Genomic DNA, 22,452 nt, shown 5'->3' with positions numbered 1-22,452 from the left:
TGCAACTTGAATCTGCATTGCTGCATTATTTTTACCAGCAGCTGATTCACTTCCCTAGATTTGGGAGCTGTGAAGGTAAATAAAAGGATAGATCCAGGTTTATGGTCTATTAGATCAGATAATAGAAAGAGAGTAAGGTAAGGGAGCTGCAATGTTTTTTTGAGGTGGTGAGTGGTTGGTAGATTAAGTATTGAATATTGGGCTTGGATCTGACTCGATTGGTAAGGGCAGGTGATTGATTGGAAGGAGATTGAAGAATGAAAGGGCTAGAAGACACCCTGAAGTTAACAAAGGTGAGGTGGGAACACAGGTGTGAGTGTACCGCAGGATGGAGGATGACTACAGAGTGTTATGCTTGGAGTTAAAGATTGTTGAAATAGAGAAAGGTTGGTATTGACCAGTTTCAGAATGTTTCTGTGAGTTTGGGAAACTAAAGAAGACTGGAAGGAAACATCATTGAGGTGAGGAAGTCAAGGAACTGTGAGATGTCTAGTAAATGTTGACTATATTTTTGTTAGAGAAGAGATTCAGTCTTGTAAGCTTCATTTCACAGAGGAAAGCACTTTCCAGGATATATCTATATTCGTTCATTCATTTTCTCTCCCCATTTCTCTCTTCTTTCCCACCCCCATTACTGTTTTTCCCATCTCCAGTTCTTTCCATCACTATATTAGCACTGAAATATATAACTCCAGTCACCAGTAATGCAACCAGTTAATTTATCAGTAAGCCACTAGGTAATTATTCAAGGACTGGTGAGTACCCTATTTGGGTACTATTTGTATCAAGTACTTTGAAAGAAAGAAGAAATAAAATAGATGCTCTCTTCCCTCAAGGAGATAGCACTCTAACTAGGCTGTTACATCACACATACATCTAATAAATCCTGGATAAGAATACATTTTGTATAAAACTAAGAACTAGGTGAGAATAAAGACAATAATGAGATTTATAACTGTTATGTGTGGTTTCATTGAGAGGAGGATGATTTCAGTTTGAGATTTGAACTATCTAAGGAGTAAAGAAGGAAAGGAGACTAAGATATTCAACATCTTTCTTAGTTTTATTTCTTTTGCTCTCAACATTTCCCTTTTCTTTAAGATTTTATTTATTTATTCATAAGAGAGAGAGAGAGAGGCAGAGACATCGGCAGTGGGATAAGCAGGCTCCCTGCAGGGAGCCTGATATGGGACTTGATCCCAGGACCCCAGGATCATGACCTAAGTCAAAGGCAGACGCTCAACCACTGAGCCACCCAGGTGCCCGCAACATTTCCCTTTTGTAACGGTGTCCTTTCTATTAAAAGGATTTTATAATCATGGAAGGCTCTCAATCAGTCTGACCACAGTCATAGCATTAGAGTCTATTATCCCCCTGTGTTCCTTACAGCCATAGCCAGGAAGAAACAAGCCTACCTGTGGTTACTTGGAGTAGAAAGTCAACTTGATAAATGTCAGTGAAAACAGTGCACAGTGAGGGAAACAATCAACAAAACTTAAAGGCAACCTACTGAATGGGGGAAGATATTTGCAAATGACATATATGATAAAGGGATAGTATCTAAAATCCATAAAGAACTTATAAAACTCAACACCCTAAAGACAAATAATACAATTAAAAAATGGACAGAAGACATGAATGGACTTTTCTACAAAGAAGACATCCAGATGGCCAACAGACACATGAAAAGATGTTCATCATCACTGGCCATTGGGGAATGCAAATCAAAACTACAATGAGACATCACCTCACACCTGTCAGAATGGCTAAAATCAACACAAAAAATGACTGGTGTTGACAAGAATGTGAAGAAAGAGGAATTGTTGTGCACTGTTGGTTGGAATGCAAACTGGTACAGTCACTCTGGAAAACAGTATCCAGTATTCCTCAAAAAGTTAAAAATAGAACTACCCTATGAGCCAGAAACTAGATACTAAGTAGTTAGCCAAGGAATACAAAAACTCTAATCTGAAGGAATACATGCACCTCTATTTTATAACAGCATTATTTACAATAGCCAAATTATGGAAGCTGTCCAAGTATCTATCGATAGATGAATGCATAAAGATATGGTACATATATACAATGAAATATTATTCATCCATAAAAAGGAATGAAATCTTGCCATTTGCAATGACATGGATGGAGCTAGAGAGTATAATGCTAAGTGAAGTAAGTCAGGGAAAAACAAATACCACATTGATTTCACTCATATGTGGAATTTAAGAAACAAAACAAATGAGCAAAGGGGAAAAAGAGAGAGAAGCTGACCAAGAAACAGTCTCTTAACTATAAAGAACAAACTGATGGTTATGAGAGGGGAAGGAGATGGGGGGTGGGTTAAATGAGTAATGGGGATTAAGGAGTGCATTTGTTGCGATGAGCACCAGGTGTTGTACAGAAGTGCTGAATCATTATTTTATACACCTGAAACTAATATTACACTGTATGTTAACTAACTGGAGTTTAAATAAAAACTTAAAAAATAAAAATAAATATTTCCTTTAAAATCAGTGAGGGAAGAGGATACCTGCTGCACAACTTCTATTCAACATTTTTTTGGTTCAGTATCATAAGAAAAAGAAATAAAATATTCAAGAATTAGAAAAAAAGAACCCAAATTTTATTAGTCATAAATAATATGAATATTTATGTTGAATAGGTAAGATAATTTATAGGAAAATGTATTAGAAAAAATTTTAAAGTTCCAAGCAAATCATGGACCTAGGTGTAAAATTTAAACTTTAACAATTTTAGAAGAAAACACTGGAGAATACATTAATGTCCTCAGAATAGAGATAATTTTCTAGAACAAAGCACAATGAATGCAAACCATAAAGGGAAATATTGATAAGTATTTAGACTGAAGTGAAATTTTAAACTTCTTTACCAGAAAAATATCAAAAGCGAAGAGATAAGCCACATAGTAAAAGATTTTCATCATCTAATAATTGATAAAAATCAGAATCCACCTTATATAAAGAATATCTACAAAACAATAAGTAAAATGCAAGCAATCCCAGAAATTCAAAGAAGATGAAACCAAATGACTAATAAATGTGTTGGTGACAATTCTTTCCTTCTCTGTAGTAGTTTTATGCCTATGCCATAATTTCATAAGGGGTAGAGTATTCCCCACTTTATGGATATAAGATTCAGTTAAGTGCCTTGCTTTGGTCAATGGGACATAAGCAGAATGTCACAAGCAAAACTTGAAATGTCCTTGACTAATGGGGTTTACACCCTTGTGCTCCTGACTTTGGTGCAATAAGACAATCACTAGATAGCTCTCTGGCCCAAGGAGGTTAAGAGACACAGGGAAGAGATATGGATCCACAGACCTGAGTCCTGAAGCAGAGCCATTCCACTGGCCTGCAGACCCACAAAAATAAATGATTGCCTCTAAGTTTTAGGGTGGTTGATTGCCCAACAATGTTTCAGCAATAGCCAATTGATACATATATATAAAGATGATCAACTTTACAGTTAATACGGGAAATACAAATGAAACCACAGTGATGAACCATGTCCTATCCATCAGCTTAGCATTGCATAACGCTGAGGCACAACACTGTAGAGAGTAATTTGACAATACTGTGTCATGTTGAAGCATTATAACTTCTAAATATATAGTCAAGAAATCTATGTATTTGTGCACAAGGAGACATATACAAAAAATGACTATTATTAAAGCATTGCTTTTAATGCCTTTTTAAAAATCTAAATATTCACAACTGGAAAATGAATAAATTAGAATTTATTTATTAATTATATATTAATTAGAATTTATTTATTTATTAATTATATATTCTAATTTATAATAAATTAGAATATGTTCACAGTATGGAAAGCAGTAAAAATGAATAAACCATAGCTATACACTTCAGCATTAAGAAAAATCTCAAAAACAATGGTAGGCAATAAAAAGCAAGCTTCAGAAGAATATAAAAAATATGATTCTACTTAGATACTGTTCTCACCCATGTAAAACAGCCATATATAGATAGATACTATTCATGCATCTTCACATAATAGCAAATTTAGAAGTCAGTATGAGAAATATTATAGTAAAATTTTACGAGGGGCTTTACTGAATCTGGTTGTCTCTTCAAAAAATCTTTTAAAAGGAAGTATAGCTAACAAAAATGATAAGATTTGACAAAACTGGGTGGTGGGTATTTTGTCATATTATTCTCTGGGATTTTCACTGTGACTTAACATTTCATAATTTAAAAGAGAGAGCTTTGAATTATGAGGTAAAAATCCTTTTTTCTGATAAACCAGCTCTGCCATCAACTGGCTAAGTGACCCTTGGCAAAACCTAAGGCCTCTCTGGACCTTTGTTTTCTCATCTGCAAAATAAATGTGTTGAACTAAGAGACCTTTAAATTTCCTTGCACCATTAAAATTGCAGATTACATTAATTTTTCAAACCTTGAATTAACTGCCTATTTCGATCCATTTCTCCAGGCAGATTCACAATACCTACTCGTACATGCAAAACCATCAATAGAGTCCTGTGACCTCAGACAATTAGCTTGGTTTAAAGAATACAAACTGAACTGTGGGAGGAACAGTGCCTCATTCCAAGATCACAAAGGCTCTGAAAGTAAGAATGTTCTCAAAGTCTTGGTGACTAGAAAACTGTTCACATTGTTCTAAAAGTTAAAGAACAACGAAACAAAGCAAACAAAAAAGTTATCATCCTACAGAAAGGTTATCATCCTTATTAATGTTGTTTGGAAATCTGTATATATCCTTAACAGGACCCAACCCACAGCCCAATCTTCTATTCCGCTGTAACACAATTGATGGACAATTGTGATCATTTGAAAAAATGTGACAGGCAGGGGTTGGCAAAGTACAGAACTAAATTGGTGTCATTTTTCTACTGTAGAAACAGAAAAGTTTCACCAATGATAAAAAGGACATATTAAACCTAAAGATTAAAACGAATTTTCCTAATACATTTGTGAATTCAGTAGCAACAAAGTATCATTCTTTCTTCCCTCAAGGTGCATTTTGTGTTCTTCACTCTTTTGTTTCAAATTATTGGGAGAAAACAGAGTTCTTTGGCTACCGAATATATTATGCCTAAAAGTTTCCATATGCAGTATGTGAATAACAAAGCTATTTATACTAGTGTTTTGACTTTCAGACCTTCTGACATATAAGACTGCTGTTCTAAAATGTGTTTGATGCTCTAAATTTCCTGCAAATTAAGCCAGAAGCCAAGGCAGCTAGGTTTTTTGGAATTAACTTTCAGTGGTTTCCTAGAGACAACCATTTGCAAATACCTACACATGGGCACTGGACAGAAACAGCATAGCACGCTATAGCCATGTAATAAAATGTTCTCATGATTAATAAATACGTTTTATAAGAGACACCACACTTAAATTCATATTATTCAATAAAGGCATAACTTATGCTCATTTTGGTCACAGTAGCTGAAAAATCTTGAGAATATTTGATGAGTGGTCCCCTCCTTGTGCATTTAAGAGTCAAAGCCCCTTCTGCTCTGAGAGACCTTATCCGTTATGATCAACTGAGAACCTTCCTATGGGAGGAACACCCCGTGGTGAGGACTACTGTGCTTTCCACATCCCAGCAGTGTTATCCTATTCCATTAAATGTTTATACAGTGGGCAACGCAAACACACAGTATTGTACAGCACCTAACAAGAAGGAAAGGGGGAAAAAACAGAATAAAGAGCTGATGTGCCCAACTTGGGAATAGTCACTCATCATTGTGCAACAGCACTTGGACTCCTCCTTCAAGCTTTTTGAAACTTCTCATCCTCTGTCACATTCCACCTCACAGTGGAGGATTGCAGGCCTTTAAACCATAGCCATGGAGGCGACATCTCTAATTCACAAGTTTGTTCATAATAAGGGAATGCCTTTGTCCCATATTTGTCACCAAACCATTCAATCTGTTCTAACACATACTGCTCACCGAGTACCTGAATAGTGCTAAAGAAGAGAGAAAGTTAATAGTTAAAAGGCAAAGGGGTAAATCTCTCCTCCCATTGCCACCTACCCTCTGGGCAGACATTGAAATTCCGCTCCTCTGACTACTAGTGCACTTCCTGAAGAAGGAAGACATGGCTCAACAAAGAGATTTCTGCTCTACCTGTTGGAAGTATGTATAAGAAACTCTGGAGAGAGACCAAAGGTAAAAATATAAGCCTAGTAGGCATCTACCTGGGGGTAGACACTGAAACTCTGAGAGGAGAAAAGCATTCCTTTCACTCAGCTTCTAGAAAAGAATATACCAACGGCTGTGCTGGTTCATGGGACCAAAGGATACATCAGCTGGTGGCTCACATTCGGGTCAGTGCAAATCCTATCAAAACATGAAAAAACATGTCATCGGTGCCTGCCTTAGGATGGATCATAACACATTGCTAAATTTCTTCAACCCAATATCTGTCAGAAATAAAAGCTAAACCCATTTCATGGACTTTGGCTGAGAGCGGCCATGTCCATGTGAGAGTACAACTAGAGGAAGTTGTTAGCCCTCTTGCTTAACTAGGGTCCAGATTCCTGCCATTTGTGCTGCAGTGAATCATTTGCATGCTGCCTGATTTACTAAGTGATGGTGACTTAGTGCCTCATGTACGGAAGATGCTAAAAGAATGACGAATCTAAAGCATATCTGGTCTTTGTAGTCATCTCATGAATTTTAAAAGTGCATTTGAATGGTAAATATGATCATAGTTTAAATTATTTTCATAGTTTGATCCTCAAACACTACTTTAACATAAGACAAACAGCAGTGATAGAATGTGTTGGGAAGAGGTCTTTTATACATAACACAATCTTTTTTCCATACCACTTGAATATTTGATAGCTTGACCTAAGAAAGGTTGTTCAAGTAAATAATTATAATTCTGCTATATTAGCCTTTAAAAAGAACATTCTAAGTCTCTTAAACTCTCATCAGAAATGTATCTCTGCACAATATGTCACATTGTATATCTGTGTGTGAAATATTCATGACAACATTGGATATGTGAATAGAAATATTAATCAAGTAATACAGAAGCAATTTTACTGATTAAAAGTTATCTTCCCTTCTGAGGATATATTCAGTACTATCATTATGCCTCTTTAAATGACTACCATCACTACTGAAACCACAAAGTAGAATTTTATTTTTTTTAAAGATTTTATTTATTTATTTGAGAGAGACAAAGAAAGCATGATTAGAGAAAGAGAGAAGAAGACTCCCAGAGAGTCTGATGTGGAGCTAGATCCCAGGACTCTGAGATCATGACCTGAGCCAAAGGGAGATGCTTAACCAACTGAGCCACCCAGACACCCCAAGAATTTTAAATTTTGAAAACATTTCTATACCCTAACCAACTGATTGTGAATGAAGTTGCCAGCTTCTGATTTCGTACGAGCACATTTGTGGGCTTGTTTTGTCTTTCCATTTGATTTTACATTATTTTTAATGCTTCTCTATTGCCTCCTGCTATACAAAGGCAGCTCAACTTCACAGTTACATTGTGATTTCATCTAAGAAAAAAAAAGATGCAGGGATCCCTGGGTGGCTCAGCGGTTTGGTGCCTGCCTTTGGCCAGGGTGCGATCCTGGGGTCCCGGGATGGAGTCCTGTGTCAGGCTCCAGCATGGAGCCTGCTTCTCCCTCTGCCTGTGCCTCTGCCTCTCTCTCTCTCTCTCTCTCTCTCTCTGTCTTTCATGAATAAATAAATTAAAAAAAAAAGATGCAAGTAAAACATAGGTAAAATGGAATCCTGGTTTGAAAAAAAGTGAAGGCACAATGATATTGCTCAATTAAATATTTTTACAAGGATACTACTGAGAGTTTTAAGTACATTTCAAGCCCTAGAGAACAAAGGACATTAAATATAATGGAAAAAAATTCATTATCTTTCATGACTCATAACTAGACAGAAGTAGAATAAGTAAAAATAACCAGAAAAACCAAGACATTGATATCATCACTATATATAACTGAAAAATTGTATTTATATAATCGATTATAAGTAAAAATTAATAAACATAAGTTACAGAAACTAAATATAAGTTCATATCCTTAGTCTTATTAACAAGCATTGTGATATGGAGCAAGTTATTTAATTTCTGTCTTCTCACCTGTAAAACAAAGACAATGCATGAAAAGTAATTGCATTATAAGCTTCTTAGTTGTAAGAAAACAAAACAAAAACAAAAACAGAAGTCAACTCTAGCTAATTTAAGCAGAAAAAAAATTGTTAAATGTTTTTAAGTAACTACACGAACTATAAGAGAGTCAGAACAAAACTGAGGCTATTTAGCCAGAGCCAGGGCTTTCCATCAGGCTGTAGAGCAGCTAGAGACAGCACCGCCATCCCCACTGGACAGGGACACCATGGTTTGCACCACCAACCTCAAAATCGCTGGGCTCAGGATGCTGTCATTAGAACCTCTGTCACTGCTACTTCTGAGAAACTGGGTGTATCTTCTATCATCCAAACCAGAATATATTTTGTAGGCTCTCTTCTTCTAGCACAGTTACCTTCAAAGACTGTAGGAATGTATCCCACTGGCAGGACTTGAGTCACATACCTGTACTTAGCTACATGAAGTCAGAGAAATGAGTTTCTGGTTTCTCTAATGAGAGGCCCACTCATTGGGTTGCAATGCTCCTAAACTTTAAAAGGTTGTAAAAAAAAAAAAAAAAAGAGAGAGAGAGAGAAGGCAAAAAGAATGGAAAATATCCATCACAGTCTATTCCTTTGGCATTTCAACTTTCTCATATACTCCTCCTCCTTTATCTATAAAGTTTATCTATAAACTTTCAAGCAAATACATCCATTATTGTATCCAGCTCTAAGTCAGGATCTCTGGGATAAGTTTATTTCTCCTTTACTTTATAGTTCCATATTAAATAAGATGTAACCTATTGATTATAGAAATTTCCATTAGCATAACTATAGAAATTTACAGGGCACAAGGAAAGGGTTAAAAGAAGAAAGAAGAAAGTGTGTATACATAAATGCAGATATTTTTCGTATCAGTCCATTTTTCTTCAAGTCACAAAACTATAGGTGATATTTATGATTTTTCTTCTACAATGTACATTGCATATTTTTGTTCCTGAGCCAGCAACACAGCTGGTTGCAGTCTTCACCCCACAAGAGGACACTAAACTCCCCCTGATGGATCTGAGTCCTGCCTGAATGAAGCTTCCCAGTCATCTGTTGACATTTAGCACTGCGCTTGGGAGTACTTCAAGGTACTTGGAAGATGCTTGGTTACATCCATTCTCTGTCCTTTCCTCCCTACTTTCCCTAATTAAGATGAGGTTGCCAGGAGCCTAAGGAGCCTTGGGGCCTAGGACCAGAAGGACTTACTGGGCAAGAATTATGGAGAGATCTGTGAAGTCCACAACCACTGAGGTGTTGGAGTTTGAGATGATATCTGTGGCACTCCTTCCCCCAAACTGTGATTTGTGCAGAGCTCTGAGTCAGCTGTGGTATCGATGGAAACCAAGTGTGCTGACCAAGTTGTAGCCTCTCATCACCTCACAACCTTCAAGTAATAATTGTCCACCTCATCCCCTCATTCAAAATTTTCCCACATTATTCTCATCAATAAACTTCAATTCAGGAGTTAGAAGGGACTGGAGATATAGGTGCCAAACTGACAACAACCAGTCCAATGCATCAATACTGTCTCAACAGTGGCACTAGAATTGTAACCTCAAGCCATGCCCTCATGGATCTTTTCCTAAATTTGCGCTCCTTTCCTACAAAACTTATAGTTGGAAATCTGATTTAATATAATCTTGAAGTAATAATGTCCAAAGAAATCGACAGAAGCAAACACAAATTCTCTCCAAACCCAAACTATAATTCTTTATGACCTATCAGCCTCCTGTACTGGCCAGACAAGAGAGATAAATGACAATATTCTGAGTGGTGCTCCTTAGAGATGTGCTATTCTTTTAGGCTTCTATTTCTGTAGGAAAGGGGAACTCTAATAATTTCCACTCGACCCTTAACATTCTCCATACTCCATCAACCACTGTGTCGGACTGAGAGTAATGCTTGGTGCTGAAAATGTGACTCTGCTCCAGGTTCCTGGACTTTCTTGGTGTACAGCATCCTGGTTGGCATAGTAATTTTTACAATGTCTTTAGACCAAAAGAAACACCTAACAGTTCTGTGGGTTAAGTAGTTAAGCTTAAACAATTTAATAAATATTTAGGTCCTAAAAAATAAGTGGCTGTCTGAAATTTTTTAAAAAGTATACTTTGTTGAAGGAAAAATATTTTCTTTTATTCTTGAATAAACAAGCCATTGCATTTATTAATGGGATCTATTCATATAGGGCATTGCACAACTTCTCAAATCTTGGAATCAAGTTACAAAATGCCGGTATCCCTTCCTCTTGCACATTGATTTTTCACATGGTACTTGCTTTCTATCATAGGCACTACCAAATATTCGGCTTGGCAAAGATATTACATTCTCAAAAAAAACATAGAACAAACTAACGAAACTTTGAGCTACTCTGAGTTAGTAGTTGTCATGATGTCTAATAGATGTCAAATATCACTGTGTTTCCCTCAAAATTTTAAAATATCTTGTTACACCCCTGCTTGTGCTTGGCACAAAGTTTAAGAACTATAGAGATAACCAGCATAGAAATTAAGCTAGTCTCAGGGGCATGAACACAAATCAATCTTATTTTCTCTCACTGATTCTTTAGAATTTACTTCCTAGAAAAATGTTCCCCTATTACTAGAGTTTACTAGGATTCAGACACCATTCTAAGCATGTTACAAATATTAACTGAGTCAATCTCCTTAACACAAAGTAGTAGCAACTCTTATTACTTCCAACTTACAGAGGATGCAACTGGAGCAAAGAACAGTTAAGTAATTGGCCAAAGATCAACATGGCTGGTAAGTGTTAATCTAGGATTCAATCCAATCTCAAGTGATCGTCTAGTTCCAAAGTCTAACACTTAATCACCACATCATGCTGCCCCTGGAATGTGAAGTCACTTCACAGTCTGCCCCCATCAAGCAGGAACAGCAAAGCCACTGCCACGCTGGGCACCAGGTGTCACCACTGAAAGCCCTGCCAGCACTTCCTTGGGATATTGCAGATGCAGTAATATCAACTGCAATGCAAGCAGAATGGATTTTATTTGGTACCTTTTCCTTTCATTAACAGCTTCTGACTGGGAAAGCCTAAATCAAATGGTCAAATCCCTGCACTCTAGTGAAATGGAAGAAGGGGGAAAGATTTCTATTTCTATAGTGGGAGGTGGAGCCTCATTGGAGTCAGAATTCACCAAATAAAAGAAGAGCACAGGTGTGCAGAAAGAAAGGCAAATGTATTCTATACAGCACATAACACTATGTCTTGCACATATGTAGAGATACACATGAAATATTAGCAGTAATGATTATTCCCAGTAGTTAAATTAAGCAGGGAATGTGTGTTCTTATATGGTATCTAGATCTTACCGTGATGAATCTACATTTATTTAGGCCTTTAACTTCACAAAATGGGCCTTCTGTCCATAATTTTCACTAACACATAGGAATATGTGTGTTACTTCTTTCATTAAATTTCACCAATTTATCAAGCCTACACTGTCACAGACTAAAAAAAAAAAAAAAAAAAAAAAAAAAGATATAAAAATACATCAACCCACATACTTTTGAACAAGAAAAAAAGGTTCTCTCTCTTTCCCACAGTGATTCCCTCTCCTCCACACTTCTCAGATTTGCAAATGTTGGTCTAAATTTAGGTTTAAATTATTTCTCAGGGCGCAGTGTATTACATTTCAAGATATTATCCACATGTTCATGCTTTCTTCAAATCCATATTAATAGAAACAGGCCCCAAGTCAAGGTTTTTAGACATAGGTAATAACTATAAGGTTCAACACATCTTTGCAGTTGGTGACTCAAGTATTAGGGAAAATTCACACTCTACAAGAAATAACAGAAGGACTCAAATGTTTAGGTGTGTTTATGAGTAAATATATGCACACTAGAAAAAGAGAAACCAAAAACACAAAAATGGGAAAATGCATATTTTATTGTAAGGCTTCATAAAGTAAATTACTAAATCAGACCAAAAGTTCAACCCACTTGGTATGCTGTCTCTACAGGAGCAATAGCAGTTTCCTCTATGGCATGGTAAATTTGCTGGACGCACTTGAATTTTATAGATTTTACATTAAAAAACAGGTAGTGCAAAAAAAAAAAAAGATAGTGCATTAGCTATAGGAAAATGTTTTCATATCCATTCTAATATCATTAATTAATTTAAAACTCAAAGGATTATCAAGACACTAAAACAGAACTCCCAAGTCACTGAGAGCATCATGTGACTTGAGAAATGACGCTTGAATGCCTATAAACACCTCCATTACTGCTTATGGTGGTCGACTTCCTGTAGGAGGTATGAGGGAGCAGCCTAGAGAAGCAGGGGAGCACTTACAGAAGTAAGAGGTACATTTATTTTCTGTTCTGGGGGAGCAGCTCTATACATAGCTACTTACCACTCCTAATCATACTGCTTGCATGGAAACCATGACCTCAGCGGAACCAGGATGTGCCAAGAGTTCTTTTCACATCTTGCTTCTAACCACTCTCTTCCATCTCCAGCCTCCCCTTCTCCTAACTTCATCTCCCACGATACCTATGACCTACTCAGGTCCTTCCTCCCCAGTGCCACCCTGGATCCTGACTTGCTCCCTCATCATTTCCTCCAGCAACACTTGCTCCCTCGTCAGTTCCTCCAACAATACTCTTCTCTTCCCTTTCTATCTTTTTTTTTTTTTAAGATTGTATTTATTTATTTGTTGTTGTTTTTTTTTTGTATTTATTTATTTGGGGGAGAGAGAGCACCAGGGCAGTAGCCAGGGGGAGGGGCAGAGGGAGGGGGAGACAAGCAGACTCCCCTGAGCGAGGAGCCCCACATAGGGCTCAATCCCAGGACCCTGAGATTATGACCTGAGCCAAAATCAAGAGTCAGACGCTTAATCAACTGAACTACCCAGGTGTACCCTCCCTTTCTGTCTTTAGAACCAAACTGCTCCCTTTGGGCCTTGCTCTCTGCTCTCCTAGAACAGTGGGTGAACTAATACATTAATGAGAGATCAATTATTAGTGACAAATAATTCTCTGGTAAATTGCTTCTCTAGGATAGCTGCATCCCTAAAGGAGATACCTTAATTTCTATATAGTCTTCTCAGATTCCTCTGGGTGATGTTTCTCCATTTATTACTTTTATTATCTCACTTGAATGCAACATTTTTCAATCTTATTTTATAAAATTTATGAGCATGTCAATCTCCACTCTCAGCTTATAAGATATGGGAGGGCAGCTACAACAAATTTTATACTCCTCAAAAATCCAGCAATGATTCATTGAATTGTATCATCTCTATGAATAAAGCCTGATGGAGCAAGCAGGTTTTTCAGAGTACCTCAAGTCACACTGTATAGGATGCTTCCTATTCTGGCTTTGCATGAAACCCATTATGGAATTAGGCAGTAGGTAGAACTGATATTTAGACTTCCCTGCCTCTGTCTTTCCTCCACAAAGAGTGAAGCTTCTCTTCTCCATCTAGGAGACAGGCTCTTCAGTGTTGGGTTGATATCGGTAAGGGAGACAGGGAAGAAGAGAATGAGAAGGAGGTAAGGTTCTTTACAAAAGATTCCAGAGAAAAGAAGAGAGTGAAGATGGATAATATTCTGAAATTTTTTACTTCTAAGAAACTATTGAAAATGACAAAGTAGAAAAACAAGTGCTATAAAAAGTGTCAGATTATTCCTCACCACTCATGTTGTGTAGCAGGACTATATCCAGGAGGCTACTGAGTCATGGTTTTCCTGGTTGTATAAAGTGATGTGATAAGAAATTACTCCCACAGAGCTGGTCACTTAATTCTAGAAAATAAAATCCCAAGATTCCAATAGCATGGCATATGATATCATGTTACCATATAGAAGGGATTACTTTTGAAAAAATTCCATTACCAAGAAATATGCTTATTTCCATCCAGACATCTGTCTTTGGAGGAAATATGCAAGTTCTAAAATTAAAGCTACCAGACCCTATGACGAGATATAGGTAGTTAATTGTACAAAGAAGAAGGGAGCGATGGGGTGGGGGGAGGAGAGAAGGACGAGGAGGAAAGAAAGATCCTAGAGTATCTTTAAGCATTTAAAATATTTCTAGGAGGGACACCTGGGTGGCTCAGCAGTTGGGTGCCTCCCTTCGGCCCAGGGCATGATCCTGGAGTCCCGAGACCAAATCCCATATCAGGTTCCCTGAGAGGAGCCTGCTTCTCTCTCTGCCTCTCTCTCTCTCTCTCTCTCTCTCTCTTATGAAAAAATAAATAAAATCTTTATAAAAAATAAAATATTTCTAGGAGCAAGAATGCCTATGTTTCAGCAACATGTCTGTTATATTAATAATTATTTTGAACTGGCTGAACTCTCCCTGAAAAAGTCTACAAACTTTTAAAATATTACCCATACCTGTGATGAAGGAACTTCAGAAAAGCTGAAAAGGAGGTATGCCTTCCTAGTTGGCTGCTAAGTGCATCAAGGAGGACTGAAAGTAGACTACTCTGTCCAGAGAGGTCTAGCATTCCAGAAAACTTGGAAATAGGAGACATAAAAAAGATCTTAGGAAAGCTCTGTATTTGAAAGGCAGTGAATACAATTTGATGTTCTAAATAAACAATCTATCTAGAGGTGAGGAGAGAGCCAATTCTCAAGGAATCCATTTATCCGTCCTTTGATTCACTCATCCGTTAATCCATGTATCCTTCTATTCATTCAGCAAGTATTTATGGGAAAGCCCTCTACAGGCCAAGTCCTGGAAATGCTGTACTGAGTAAAGCAAACACAGTCGACAGGGTATATATTTTTCATCACATAATAGGGTTTTGCTTTTGCTCCAAGAGAGATTATGGAGAAATAATATATTTTGGTCCTGTCATTAAATAGTTGAATATAGCAGACACTTGATGAACCCCTCAGGGATGTTAATTGGACTCTGTGCCACTAGGAATGTGATAAATTGATGTAATAGAGTGTACTGCCATTAATTATAACTTGCCTCGCTCATAAATATTTCAGAAACCATTCTTTAGTAGAAAAGGGGAAAAAAGGAATAGAATTTTAGAAAACAAAATTTCTTAAACTGAAAGATATATAAAGGAGATTCATCTCCTATTCAGTCTCAGGCAAATCATTCACACAAATGTCAATGGTGACAAAGAATTACCGAACTTTGTTCTCCGTAAGGATTTTACATTCTAAATGTTAGATTTCAAAATAGGTGAAAACCTTAGGAAGTCTCTTAAAAATCAGAAATAAGCAAAAACAAGAACATTCTTTACAAACATTCAGGTTGTCATGACACCCTTCACCTACTGCTTCCCAGTCACGCTCCCTCTTGAACTGATTTTAAATCTCGTATACTTCTTTTAGTGTTACTGAGAGTTTATTGCCATAAATTCAATGAACTTAACCTCTAGATCATGTCTGTCTACTAAGGAAGCTTAAAACCTCAGGCTAGATAGTCCTCATTGATGTTTGTGTAATCAGAAATTCTAGGAGTGAAGACAAACGTGCTATTTGTATAAACACTCTCGCTTCTAGCTTTAATTGGTTTCCAGTCATCTATCCAACCATACTTTTCATAGCCCTAACATGGTGCTTAGTCATCCCTTACATAGGTTTCCCCTATCTCGACGTCTCCATCTTTTCCCATGTTCCTCCCAGCATTTGAAGCTCCCTCTCTACACATTCAATGCCACCTCTTCCTTCAAGATCTAACTCAAAACAAAACAAAACAAAACAAAACAAAACAAAAGATCTAACTCAAACACTTCTCCCCGTGGACCCAAGGTCTCAGGCCTGGTCAGGTTAACAATGGTTCCTCCATAATCTTTGAATTCCTGTAGTATTTTTAAATAATTTTGTTTATTTGAGATAGAATGAGTGAGAGAGAACAAGAGAGAGCACGAACGTGAACAATGGGGAAAGGAAGAAGGAGAAGCTGACTCTCCACTGAGCAGGAAGTCTGGTGTGGGGCTCAATCCCAGGATCCTGGGATCATGACCCAAGCCAAAGGCAAACACTTAACAGACTCAGCTACCCAGATGCCCCTGTAGCATTTTTGTTTGTACTCCACATTTTGATGGCTGGCCAGATATTGACAGCCGCTGTTCTTTGAAGGTGAGGAAGTGTCTTAATCAGTTACTAAAATGTTATAGCACAGAAACACTTCATCCAACACACGCCTAAGTTTTAGAAGGAAAATGAGTCCTCAACCTGTTAAAACACTACAGGAAATACAGAAACTAAAAGGTGAAGGACCCTCTGTCCTCCCTTGTTCAAGGTCATTTTTCCTTGTTCCAAGTATGATTGAACTTAATTATTGAATTATTCAAACTAAACTTGCCCTAGGAAATGGTAAAATAAGCAGAATTTGCCTGCAGTACAGCTCCCCTTTCCTTTTTAACCTGAACTTTGAGTTACTTTTTCTTCCTGGTGATCTCAAAGTAGAACAAATATCTATTGTAAAGATTAGGTAAACTAAATCACTCTCTTGAATGTAGTCTTGAGCCAAGAATCAGGAGAGATCCCCTTCTCTTTGCCAGGTCCCAAGTTAGTTAGCAAATTTTTTTTTTTCTGGAAAACAGCGAGTAAACATAGTAAACATTCACATCTACACTGCAGTAACCTTAGGCAGAGCTTCCAACGAAACCACTCTATTTCCTATTGAAGGTAGCATTATGGAATAATAACAGCTAAGATTATTTAGACCTTTGCATATGATAGCTCACTTAATCTTCTTGGCCCTTTAATGCAGATCATACTTTTAATGCCTATGAACCTTTGCCCCACACCATCCCAATATATTCACAACACAGCAACCACAGTGACTTTTTAATACCCAAAGTCAGATTATGCTACTGCTCTGTTCAAAATCCTTAGTAGCACCTACTCTCTTGGCTAGTAAAAGGCAAAACGTTTATAATGGCCTTTGAGATCCTCCAGGATCTGGCCCTCCCTTCTCTCTCTGACTCCACTTCCTACTACTTTTTGCTTCCCTTCTCCATGCCAACCATCTGGGTCTTTTTTGCCCATCTTCCAACACTGCAGGCAACTCTCCTTGCTCTACTTCATAGGCTCCAATGGCATCTTCCCAAAGAGACCATGCTTTTGAAATTGCAATATCCATTTCCATCCCCACAGTATTCCCTGTACCCTTAATTCTATTTTATTTTTTCCCCTAACAGTTCTAACATTTAGATATTATATTTTTTGTTTGTGGGCTTCTTTCTTTATTGGGTTTTATTTATTGTTTTATCCCCTTCACTCTGGAATATAAGCTCCACAAGATCAGGGTTTTTGTGTTTTGTTCCCTTGAATTCCTAGTGTTAGAAGAGTGTCTGTAATGTAGTAGACATTCAGTAAATATTCAATGAATAATTTTGTATGGAAGAAAGTGAGGTACAGGAAGTTGAGAAATTTATGTAAGGACGCACAGCTGGTAAGTGGGATTTAAACCAACTTTGCATAATCCAACCACTAAATAACAGCAGAGTGTCTAAGGCTGAATTCCTCAGGGGCAGACTCACACACCAAGATTTACTACAAGAGGCATGTTAGGGAAGTATTCCCAGGAGGAGCCTATAAGAGAGTGGGGACACAGGCAAGGAAGAGGAGGGAGTCAAGAGGCCTCAGGTAGTCCTGGAGAGTATAATTTCTTCCTGATCCCACTAAGGGCCTCTGGAGTAAGTGTCATACCTCAACTCAGAGGAGTCCTAATCAGACCCAAAGCAAGGAGCTGAGCCTAGCGGCCCTTGACAGTCATTGGTCAGGGGCTGGGAGATGGACAAGGTGGACATTCTGAAGCCCTTCCTTCCGGCTCTCTGTGCATAAGGGCAAAGAAGTTGCTCCAGTAACCTGACAACAGTTAGGGCTTAGTGGGGAAAGGATACCACAGGATAGGAAGCCTTTGGAGTAGAGGGAGAGCACTAACATGTGTGCTACAGTGGTCCTTCCATGTTACTCATAATGCCTAAATCATGGCCCAAGTCCATGTCATGGCCTCAGACTCCAAATAATCTAGCCTCTGTTAACTGTTCAAGCCACATCTTGTATCACTTCTCCCCTGCTTACTGTGAACTAGCAACTCACTGACCACAGGGCCTTTGCACCTGCTACCATTCCTTCTAGAACATTCTCCATACAGTTTCCTTTTAATCTTTCACGGGCCAGCCAAAATACCCTCAAGGAAACTTTCCTTAAGCACTAAATCATCCCAACACTTTTTATTTCCAAAGGAAAAAAAATCCTTATCATAATCTATAAATATTTTTTTCTTTATCTATCTGTGTTTATATTGTTTCCTCACTAAAATATAAGGCCCATCAAGGTAATGGCAATGTCCATGTGCCTACTGGCAATAGCCCTAGTGCCTGGCACATTATAGGTTCTTAAAATAATCCCTTGAGTGAAAAGAAACACTGAAAGAGAAATCACTAACCATGCAAAGTATGTAGGTAGCTGCATCTACCTACCCAAATCTGTTGAGTAGATCTTCAAAACTTAAATTAGTTATCCAAATAACCAATAAGTCCAGAAAGATAAGGACATATTAGTTTGGTTAGTAATGCCACTTAGTTTGGTTAGTATTGCCACTTCTTAATTTGGTAATTTTAGCTACAGATAGGCCCAGCTGCTTTTCACCCTCAGAGAAGTCATCAATTTAGATATACTACATAAGACAAGAGGCTAAGATCGAGAGCTAACAATAAAAAGCCTTTATCAGCCTATAATTTTGCTAGATTAGTTAAAATTACCCAGACTTCAAGCAGAAGCAGCCCAGAAAAAGTACAGAAAACTCCCATACTCTCCAGCCTCCATTAACTTTCTCCTTTGTCTCTTTTGTGAATTAGAAGATAGTGTACCAAATGGAATGTAGATGGAGCATTTTTATCTTTTCTTGTCTCAACAGTGAAATAAAAGCCATTCTCCTACCCAAAATAAAAGGAAATAGTAATTTCTTGTCTCAAAAATTCAGTTTCCTGATGCACACAAATTTTACAACAGATACAAACAGGAACACAGAACATGAATTTTAAGAACTCTGAGGCCAAAACAAACTTCTAGTTTGTTGTTTTGACTACATAAGCTTCAAAGAATTATTAATGTGCCGTCTGATTTGCCACCAAGAACAAAAGCTTCCGGGGTATGTAGGCTACAAACATTTACAATTTTCCAATTTTAATTATTTCTGGTAAGAGTAATCTTAGTAATTTCTTTGAAAGAAACACGTATTATCTAATAACACGACCAAGAATTCTTCTACCTAAATTTAAATTTTTCTCCTTTTAATCCTAATATTAAAATGCACGCGTCAACTGGGCTTCCATCTTATGTCATTTTATATATATATACATATATATATATTTAAATTTATATACATATATATTTATATTTACATACATATACATATATATACATACATTTACATATACATTTTAGATATGTGTGTGTGTGTAAAATAAATAAAACTAGAATAGGAAAAAGAAAAAAAATAAAAATAAATAAAAATAAAAAACTAGAATAGGATTAAATTGCACCCTTTCTTTAAGGCCAAGCTCAACCAGCATCATTCTAGGTAAACTTTCCCATTCCCACAGCCCTAAGTAATCCACAGTACCTTTCTTGAAATTTCCAAAATACTTCTCCCTCTGCCTTCGGGTACTTAGCTCCTTCTGCCACATATTTTCATGATTCTTTAAGCACATCAGCCTCCTGTCCTCTCTTGGATAGCAGTGCAGTGTATGGTCATAGGCAGTGCTCTGGAGCCACACTCCTGGCCTCCCTGACCAACCAGCATCATGGGTATGTATGAATCTTTCCGTGAGTGGTATAAGGAACGCAATGTTCTTTAATTCAACTTAATCTGTGTCAAGGCCTCACTCCACCTGATTCAGAAGTTATCTAACCAATTCCAGGTTTTCTCAATCAATTCAGGGCTCTCTGCCTCCCCCATCAGAAAACAGCTGCTTCCTAGCACTGCATCTGTGCCGGGGGAGGTTGGGGAGGGGTGCCAGCAGTTGTCACCAGCCCCCTCTGGCACCATGGGAGGAATAACTTAACTCATCTGCATCCAGTTCCAGCTGCCCGCCATGCTGGCCCACGCTGAGCTGTCTGCACTCCCACTCAGAGGCCTCCAGATATGGTGGCCCTCAGGGTTGTGGCTAGTTTCTCCTGTCTGTCTGTAGGCAGAGTGGCATTGTCCTGGTCATTTTTGTATCATCATAACAAAAAAGTGACAGCCTTGCTCTTCTTATGCATACTCAGATGTACACTATCTTTCCGAGCCCATATATATAAATAACGTAGAAAGCTGAAACACCCACTGTGCCTTTATACCAAAACTACCACTAACAAAACAAAACAACCAAAAAATAGGTGTCAGGGGGACTTAAAGGAATATAATGAGAAAATATTTTCTGCAACATTTGTTTTTCAATACTAACTTTTAATATCTGTTTATCAGTCATACCTGTATAATCATGCCAATTGCAAGCAGCAGTCCCCAGGACCATCCCCTCTGCCCCCAGACTCAGCCCCTACCTGTTGCTCCTGGAGCTCCAGAGAGCTCTCCAGGCAAGATGCTCCAGGAGCTCTTTATCAATTCCCTATACTACACATGAACTTCACTATTAACATCCCCCCCACAGTACTGCACCCCCGCCCCCCGCCATCTTCTCTCATTGTCCCAGTCTGTAAGCTTTTCTTTTGTCTTTATTGCCTGCTGATACTACCCAGACTCCTTGTTCTATCAAGGAGTTTGTAGTAGTAGCCTACATACCTGGAAATTTTTGTCCTTGGTGGCAAGTCAGATAGCACATTAATAACTCTTTGAAGCTGCTGTAGTCAAACACAAGCATTTGCTTGCCATTTAGTATGTTAAACTGTTGGCTTTCTGGTCTCTCAGCTACCCCTCCCCCGCCATCCGCCCTTCTCTGCCATCTTCACCTTCTTCTGTCATCCTTAGCTTAACTGTGTATGAGAAAATTGATAGCATGGATGCTGCTCTGTAACCATCATCTGGTCTTCTGTGTTCTGTCAATACATTGTTCTAGAAAAGGTACAAAATCTTCGGTTAAGCAACTGCCTTTAACTCAGGTGATCTCCCTCTTCCCCTGCCCCCTGCCCCTACTCATGCTCCCTCTCTCGCTTGCTATCTGTCTCTCATAAATAAATAAATAAATAAATAAATAAATAAATAAATAAATAAATAAATAATCTTTTTTTAAAAAGGAAATAAAAATATCTTCATTTGTCATGTAAGATTCTCATTGCCCTTGAGGATTTTTTTCTTTCATAGGAAAGATGATTCGCAGGTTTATTTTGTTTTTTTACAGTTACTAACTTTGCAAAGCTTTGGCAAAGAATGTTGTTTTTGTTTGTTTGGTTTGGTTTTTTTCCCTTTCAGTTTTATTGAGATATATACTTAGCACTATATAACTTTAACATGTACAACATAAGGCCTGCTTTTTGAGGGTTGCTTTTTAATCACCAAAGCCCAGGAGGTTAGAATTCAATGCCACCTTCCTCTCTGTCTTCTGCTCATCCAACCAGGAACAAATGGAAGGGACCACTGACACTGGGCCGTATTCGGAAGACCTACTAACTGTGTCTCTATTAGTCATGCTCCAGGATGAGAACAAGAGCACATGTTCTGGACTTTGTGACTGAAGAGGGTCATTTGGGCTAAAATCCCAACTATCAATGTGAAGATGAAGAGATGTGCAAGTGTTAAGAAAAAGAAAACAAACTGTGATCATTACACAACAACATATACCTGCCTGACCATGTACAGAGTCAGTACTTAATAGCAAGGAAGGCAGTAAATAGAGCTCATCGTCTTAAACTGCCAAAGATTGCTTATATCTATTCTCTCCCATTTTCCAGCTGGATGGCAAGAGCTTAAAAGTCAAATAAGAATCACAAACTGGACTCTGGACTCTGCTTACCTTAACTGTCTTCTCTACTTCCTCTGAAACCACATCTGACAAACCCAATCTGGCTGAGATTGAGAAATTCAATAAGCCAAAATTGAAGGCAGAGATGGAAGAGACAAATCCACTGTTCTGCAAAGAAACAGTTGAACTGGAAAAGCGAACACAGGAATCCTAGCGACACATGTTACCAATAGACAATGAACTTTCCACAAGCATTGCCTTCTTATTTTACTCCTTTTAGCCATTTAACTTTGTTCAGATGCAAAGAGATTGGGTCAGATTTTTAATGACAGTGCTGATCCTTTTCATATCAAAGAATCAAAAACCATGGACAAGGAAGACCTGTCTCCTCCAGGCAGGTCTGGCTGGCAGGGTAGGAAGGTCCTTGAATGTGGGTAAA

At 37.9% G+C, this 22,452-nt stretch overlaps 1 protein-coding gene across 1 annotated transcript; it reads left to right on the top strand.

Annotated features, from left to right (window-relative positions):
• Nucleotides 1–328: 328 nt before the first annotated feature.
• Nucleotides 329–22,227, top strand: LOC140609368 (thymosin beta-4-like). The gene is made up of 2 exons (XM_072784726.1): nt 329–386; nt 22,034–22,227. Exons 1-2 carry the CDS (start codon nt 329–331, stop codon nt 22,225–22,227), a joined length of 252 nt encoding a protein of 83 aa, XP_072640827.1.
• Nucleotides 22,228–22,452: the final 225 nt, after the last annotated feature.

This window comes from Canis lupus, chromosome 18 (assembly GCF_048164855.1).
Source record: "Canis lupus baileyi chromosome 18, mCanLup2.hap1, whole genome shotgun sequence".
NCBI lineage: Eukaryota > Metazoa > Chordata > Mammalia > Carnivora > Canidae > Canis > Canis lupus.
Note: the sequence above shows the minus strand (reverse complement) of the source record. Positions and strands in the feature narration are given on the sequence as shown.

Excerpts from the sequence above, each read along its gene's own strand:
- LOC140609368 (XM_072784726.1), top strand. The coding sequence starts at position 329 with ATGGAGGATGACTACAGAGTGTTATGCTTGGAGTTAAAGATTGTTGAA. Across the intron at positions 387-22,033 it reads GATTGTTGAAATAGAGAAAG|AATCACAAACTGGACTCTGG; the intron begins GTTGGTATTGAC and ends AAGTCAAATAAG.